The 8,205-nt window shown below is 28.8% G+C and overlaps 1 protein-coding gene across 1 annotated transcript; it reads left to right on the forward strand.

Moving 5' to 3' along the window:
- Window positions 1–984: 984 nt before the first annotated feature.
- On the forward strand, window positions 985–2,601 carry LOC18054220. The gene is made up of 5 exons (XM_006451876.2): window positions 985–1,046; window positions 1,439–1,608; window positions 1,738–2,011; window positions 2,082–2,301; window positions 2,443–2,601. The coding sequence occupies exons 1-5, from the start codon at window positions 985–987 to the stop codon at window positions 2,599–2,601; spliced, it is 885 nt and encodes a 294-aa protein (XP_006451939.2).
- The last annotated feature ends 5,604 nt before the right edge of the window (window positions 2,602–8,205 follow it).

Raw genomic sequence — 8,205 nt, forward strand, 5'->3', positions numbered from 1 at the left:
TTGCTTTCTTTACATCTTCGCCAACATTAATATGTGTAAAAAAAAAAAAAAAATACATACTATAAAAAAAAAACTATGAAAAAGTTTCACTACATGACAAAATTTCTTTCATTTTTGTGCCTTTTGCATATTTTCAATATATGTAACATTATTCCATCTTCACAGGACATTTTGTTCAATCTCTTCTTTGGAAAACTGTCGACTTCCCATCTGTCCAACCATTTCTCCAACCAGTGTGTAATAAAATTGACCTAATATTTGCCAAGATGCTCTCACAATCCTATATTTAGTTGCATTTATTGTACTCCTTGATCAGATAAATCGTAAATTTATTATGATAGATTTCATCATAGCATGTTTAACATACAATTTCATAATTGAAAGTAAGAAAAATGTTGAGAGTGATTGGATGTTGTAAAGACAGAAAGAGACCTTTTTCTCTTTTATCTGATCAGCGCTCAACTTTGCGTGACTCTCGAAGAGACAAATATAGTAGCCCAGCAACACACCTCTATTAGGAATTTTAGTATTAAAGATAATATCACTAATTAATGCATGTAATTAAATTTAATATAATTATTATTTATATAATATTTTTTAAAATATATAATAATAATAATAATAATAATAATAATAATAATAATATTTATTTATCGTATGACTAACATGATACTTTTTAATGTATTGTAGAATTCTCCTCCATTATTTAGCCTTTTTCCTGCTGTTCTTTTTCTTCTTGTTACATACAGCCACTTAATTAAGTGCCTTTACATATTGCACTCTGGATTCTATCAACTGTTCTCAAATAATCCCTGTTATCAAGATTAATTATTATTATTATTATTATTTTAATATGGTTTAATACTAATACTTCATGATGATGATAGTTTTGAGAAGATCTTTATGGTGCATTCCTGAAGATGGATGGTTAAATTTAAGATTGATGTAGTGGGAATTTGAGATCCAAAAGGGGAAGTTATGGCAATGGCTGGAAAATGCATTGAGTTAATTGAAGGAGTGGAAATGGCAGAAGCTGAGGCCATGAAGTTTGGAATTCAATAGCAATTGATGTTGGCTCTACATCTTTAATGATCGAATCAGATTCACTTACATTGGTTAATTTAGATGAATTTTGAAGTGAGATTTTTTCACAGGACTGCCAATATTGCTGTCCATAATACTGCTAGATTACCTACAAATTTCCAAACTCTGTAATATGGTTGGATGATTTTTCAGATGATTTGTTCTATGCTTTTTAGCATCTAAAGAAATATTCTGCTTTCCGAAAAAGGAAAATGATAATAATTCATATTTTTTTCTGGGGGCTAATTAACTGACTAGTAGTTAAATTGCTAATTTGAACTCTTTCCACTTTTTTTTATTCAATAAATCTGTTGAATTTACCCAGAAGAGAAATAACGCTACATTTGATCTGCAGGAAATTGTCTATCCACCTGACTGGAAGCAAGAGCGTGAATGTGACAGATCATATATCTATTTACTTGGAATTGGCTGAGACTAGTTCTCTTCCCACTGGATGGGAAGTCAATGCGATAATCAATTTCTTTATATTCAATGAAGTTCAAGACAAATATTTTGGTCTCCAAGGTACGAAACTCAACAATAAGTAACTGTAGCTGTCCATGTGTGCTTATATCCAGAAGTTAAATTACACTAAATTTAGAATCACATATACCTTGATGCTACATTAATTATTATAGTTTTTTTTTTATGCAGATGTGATAGTAAAATATTTTCATGCAATGAAGTCCAAATATGGCGTTGCTAAATTCATCGACCTGAAAACATTTTCTGACCCTCTGAATGGATACCTTGTCAATGATGCATGTGTCTTTGGTGCTGAGGTTTTTGTTGTCAAAAATACTTTCAAAGGAGAGTGCTTATCAATGATGCATGACCCTCCCACTTACTACCGTACCTGGAAAGTTAGTAACTTTTCAAGTTTACTTGATGAATTCTATGAGTCTGAATCATTTGGATGCTACAAATGGTACGTTAATTACTCAATGGATGTTTACTTCTTATTCTACAAATTATGACATTTGATGAACGCAATGCAGGAAAATTTTGCTCTATCCTAATGGAAATGGAGAAGCGAATGGCAACTGTATTTCGCTATTTCTTGATGTTTCTTGGTCAAGTATTCCTCCAAACATAAAATTGCTTACGAAATACTTTCTGTGTGTTGAAAACCAAATGAATGGGAAGAACAGCGAAGTGGAGGGTATGAGCTCTACTCAATGTAATACCTTCAGCATGTTAGTGTTGCCAATATGTGTGGCATGCGTGTTTGAAGAATTATTAAAAAACTTGAATTTATAACTGTATAAAAGTGGAATTGCCTTATAATATTTTGCAGGGAATTCACTAATCAGTTGCATTTTGTTTTCTACCTTGAACATTTTTTAAACTTTTTTCCAGGTGAATGGCTTTATACACTCACGAACCCATGCAATTGGTGGTCGACAGTTCATGACATTGGCTAAACTGAAGGACCCAACAGAAGGTTACTTGGTGGATGACAGTTGCATCATTAAAGCTGAAGTTACATTGCATGGACTGGTTTTAGCCGAGACATAATCTGTTGTTAAATGACTCAAGAGCTTTTAGTAGTAATTCTACTGTGAGTGTTAGGTTTTGATCAATGCTAATGGATGGTACTGGATGGTTCTATGGTAGAACTGTCACAAGTAAAGGGAGTTATTTGGATTTACAAGTAAAATAGATTTCTCCACTCAATAGACTAGTCTTTTAGGTTAGATACTTAAAAATCCTAAGCCCAGATCCCTAATAATAATGTTTCTGGTGGCATATACTAGGAAGATCAAGGTTTTACATATGATGTTTGCATTACTGCTCTTGCATAAGTTGCATTGATTTTAAATTTTTCTTAAATTTTATATTCAAAATGATACATTGGAAAGGTGGATTTAGCATCATACAACTGAAGGAAAAATTATCAAAATTCCCTATTATCTTAGTAAATTAATCATTATGATCTCATGTATATTTAAAAACTCATCGAAATTCTCCTAACGTTATTAAAATAAGATTCTATTATCTTTCAACTGTGTTTACCTATAAAATGGCAAAGCACACAACAATCAATTATAATTGAGGGTCCAAATAGTGAAAGAAACAAAAATTAAAACTTAACAAATCATTTTTTAACAGCAAGAGTTTTGATGACTTTTTTGAAAAAAAAAAAAAAAGATAAGGGAATTGAGTAAAGTACAAATTAATTTTTTTAATTTCCTACTACTCCCAAGACTTAACTCGCATGGCCAACTAAATAAAGTTACTTGAACTCGGACAGTCAATTAAATAAAACTACTTGAAAACCAATCAATCAAACAGCCTCAGGCCTTGTAATTCGGATTGTTTTATTTTAAAAAATGATTTGATTAATTTTGACAAACAAAATTGGGGTTTGGATAATTTTCTCCAGGTTCATGGCTTCTGTACTTATTACGTAAACTAGCCTGCAATAATTCCAATAACTTTCAACATCACACTTGTTACAGATAAACTAAAGATCATAAAATGAAAATTATAACAAAAAATTAGGGTGATATATTTCTTTTCTATCCGGTATAGCAATTGTTATTTGTTAATATAAAGTTGTTGATGCCTGAAATTTGACTTAAACCTAATGGCTAGCCAATGGTCTATGCAGCCCAAAGGTGCGGTTTTATTTAATGGACTCAGGTATATCAATGTGCCATGGTTAAGCCCAACATAATATTGAATAGAGTTGAGCTTCTACCACCCTTAAATTTCTTATGAAACCCATCTTTTCAGTGATAGTTCATTTAATACCAAAAATACCCTTCTGCTTAAGCCCCATATACTGTTCCTTTTTTTTTTCAAGTTTTCTCACTCCTAAAATAAAACGAAATTTCTATTGCAGTCTTGTTTACCTATCCTCCATGCAAACAAACTCCCTGGTAATAAATCTTGTAATGCTAATCATTGATTTAAAATAAGGATATTTAAATTTTAGTTTAAAAGTAGATTTTTTTATCTATATTTAAATTTTCTATCATCATAATATGTATTTCTATTTCTTCTTCATTTTCTTCTAATTCAGGGTTACTTCTTTTTCTATTATTACTAAATTTTTATGTAACTTGATTATGTCTATTAATGTATGTGTAACTAGTCTCTAACATATTATCTTGTTAATCTAGTAATGTCCATTCTAGTCCATTTAATTCATTTGTGTTTAATTTCTTAGGTACTATCATATCTACATATTGACTTTTAAACCGATTCAATATATTTTTTGCATTCAAATCTGAATTTTTTTATCATATTTATTATATAATTTTCATAGAATTTTTTTTAATTCCAAGGTTCTTATATTCTGCATTCATTTTATATTCTTTAGTTTATACACTTATCTTAATATGTTTATAAAAAATCATTTATATGTGTCCATATTAGGTGTATAACGTACTACTGCTACTATATTTTTTAAATATATCTCTAGACCAGCTATTTGTGCTTGTTCATGGTCGTAAAATCTACTATTATATAAATATACAAGTGGTTTAGTGTCTAATCCTTCTCTTCCTCAACTAAGGATTCATGTAACTATTATTCCTATGTGTATTTCTGTATAATTTTGTTTTCTAAGATAATCTCTTCCTCATGGACTAACTAATGTTAATCTTCTCTTCTATTTGCTACGGCTCATTTAGTTTCATATGTGTTAATATATAAGCTATTATTCATTTTTGACATTATTCCTTCATTATATAATTTTTTTCCTTTCTAATTTTTCAAAATTTTTTCTAATAATTTATCAAAATCTTCCTCATTTATTATATCTTCTGTCCTTTCTATAATTTCTTTGCCTTTACTAGAAAACGACAATGATTTTGTAATTCTTTCTGTTAAAGTGACGTCTACACTACTATTTCTTGCTAGTTTCATTACTTTTTAATACTACTTTGGGTCCTAATAAATCTCTAAAATCTACTTTTCTAGGTACTATAATTAGTTCTCCTAAATTTAATCTTTCAACTCTATTTGTTAATATGTCTAATTCTTTATCTAAGTTATCTAATGAATTGTTTAGTTCTAAGTAAGAGACAGTTTCTTTTTTTTTTTCCTTTTACGAGTTTGCAAACTAGTTTCTAATTTAATTAATCTATCATCTAAATGTTCTAATTTATTACAAACTTTAACGAACAGTTTAATTATAGTATTAGCTTTTACTTGTTGTATATTATTATTTTCCTTATTAAATTCTCTACAACTATATCCTACTAGTTTAATATTTGGTAATTGAAGTCTCAATTCTGCTAATGGATATGCATAATCTACTGAAAAGTTTTATATTTCCTAATCTTTCTTTTATTAAATTTGTTAAAATTGAGTGTTCTGCATTTTTTTCTTTTTCAAGTTCTATAATTTTTAAATCAATTTCTAATTTCTCTATAAAACGATTATTTTGTATCCAAGCATTAGATTCTTTTTCAAACACAATAAATGGATTTGCATAAAATTCAAGAAGATTGTCATCAAGATTAGCAATTATAAAAATATTTCATAAACTAACAGGAGGCTGCCTTGTAACTACTCATGTAAAATGTATCTAAAACAAAAACAAAAGAGGTGCTCTAATACCAAAGAAAAGGGGTTCCGAGATGGAAGATATTTTGTGAAAGCGGAAGTAGTTGCCTAGGCAAAAACTAGCCTTTTATTTATTAAAATTGGTTTTGAAAACATGGGTTAAAAACACTTTAGAACTCTTGATTCATGCCAGAACGCCTTTTTCACAACACACATGTAGTAAAACGAGGCCAGCAAAGATCATGTTTAAAAGAAGTTTTTAGAAAATCAACAAAAATTTTTAGTGAGTTACTAATATTTTTGTCAAAATAAAAACTTATTTTTTAAAATTTTGTTTCTTAAACTCTTTTCCCTTAAATAATAATAAGGACCGGCCTTTTGTTAGTGCTTTAAATATAAATTATACTTTTGTTAACTAAGCAAGACTTTTTAATCCGAAAGATAAATAAAAAATAAAAGAAATTAAAATTGCTCTGAATAATGTTGTGTATGAATAAAGAAAACTTTTATTGCTTTTTCTTTTTGAATACAAGGTGTGATGCTTGCTCTCGCTTTTTTCTAGGCTTTATATTCTATATCTACTCTTCTTAGGAGTTTGAGAGATATATATACATTTGAAAATTACATCCGAAACTGACTTTGGGTTACAAATGTAACTCTAGTTTCAAAAGTAAGGATTATATTTATAGCTGACAAGTTGTCAAAGGACTGACCAAAAAGCAATTAAGAAAAATCACGACTCACTACTATTTTTTGTGATGACTCAGTGTCGGAAATAAAATGACAAAACTAAAAAGATGCCTTCACATTTTTTTTTTAATGGGTAGTGAATAAAGGAATGACATATTTATAGTTTAAATAAAGAAAAAGCTTACTACTTGACCCTTCTAATTATTTTCTATTAAAGCAGCTAGCTGGCTAAATTTTATTTTTGTGGTGTCGTTTATCTGTCCATCATTTCGTCAATAGCTTCTGCTAAGCCTTCATCTAAAGACCGGTGACCAATAACTTCTGTTTCTACTTCTGATGATGGCATGTCATTGATCTCAATTATTGCATCTAAATATTCTTCACATTTTTCTATGTTATTGACTTTTAGCTGTAGCAAAGGAGCAACTTGGTTTTCACAAACATGATGCTTTTGGCCTAAAATAATATAATTTTGACTTGGACTATGATCTTGTCACGAGGCTCAACCCATTTATAAAAAGCTGCAATTTCATGAGTTTTTCTATATTTCTTTTGTGGAAAAGCTTGACTTATTATGATAATATCTCATTTTGAACTTTTTAGCTCCTTCGTTTATAAAGATGACATGATTCTTACATGTTTCTTTTTATTAATTATATGGGGCATTGGTGGTAAAGAGTTAAAGTTTCTTAACAAAGATGTTAGTTTTAGAATAGATATGGCTCTGTTTAAGATTGGTGGAAAGAATTTGAACCTATCTAAACTAAAAAGATAAATGGTTCTTATCATTCCAAAGCTTAAAGCTTTAAACAATATGTCTTCATTGTCTAGTGTTTTAGTTAAAGAATACTCAAATGAAATAGTTGAAAAATCATGTCTAAGAGAAGTAATTTTCTTAGTTCAGACCATCCAGGTCCAAACTCAATTAAGAAATTCAATTGACTATAAAATATTTCGTTGGCTACCCAAAAAAAATCTCGGTGAAGGGTTTCTACAATTTTGTCTTTTATAATATCGATACTGTCACCAATAAAGGAATATTTTTTTTAGATTTTTACTAATTCTCCCACTAGGGTATGGTTAAATATTTCTTCCATGGCTGTTTTTGTTAAAGCGTTCAGGATTTTTGGTGATTAATTAATAAAATTTAGTATTTATTTTCTAACACAATATTATATCCAATTTATTCTTCATTAGCACTTTCTAATGCAATTATTTTTTGTCTACATATTTCAATTATATTGTCTAAAAGATACCATGTTTCATTAAGCTTTCTAACTGTAGGTATTATGACCTCACAATGATTATGAAATTGTCTGATTGATGATGATGATGCACTGACCAAAGGTTTTACTAAATGGGTAACATATTTTGTTACTTTATGAAATGCATAAAATCCTCTAAAATATGAATTGGCATAATTGACTGTTAAATCAACTATCTTGTTACAATATTTATAAATGCCTAGTTGTCTACCTTTAACTATTACATAAAATGCAAAATTTTTACTGTCCACTTACTCATTAATTTGTCTAAAATAATACATGAGTGCATTGAGTACTTTTAGTTTATCCTGTGGGTTTTGACAACTCCACAAATTGTCTAAAATACATTACTAGTTGTCTAATAATTTAAATTACTTGTAAAACTCAAAATTTTTCCTGAAGAGAACTGTTTTATTACTACTAGACTAAAATTAATAAATTGCTCCATACTTGTAAAAAGATTCATTGAATAATTAGTCTGGAAAGAATATTAGTCAAAAGATTATCTTTACCTACTATATGTTCAAATTTTGCTTTGTATCATTTTCCACTTATTACTAACAAAATATCCATCATTTGCTAATAAAGGAATTTGTCTTCTCAAAAATTTTCTTTTGTAATTTTTTTTTATGAAATTCTATAATATTAT

The sequence above is a fragment of the Citrus clementina genome, unplaced genomic scaffold (assembly GCF_000493195.1).
Source record: "Citrus clementina cultivar Clemenules unplaced genomic scaffold, Citrus_clementina_v1.0 scaffold_1, whole genome shotgun sequence".
Lineage (NCBI taxonomy): Eukaryota > Viridiplantae > Streptophyta > Magnoliopsida > Sapindales > Rutaceae > Citrus > Citrus x clementina.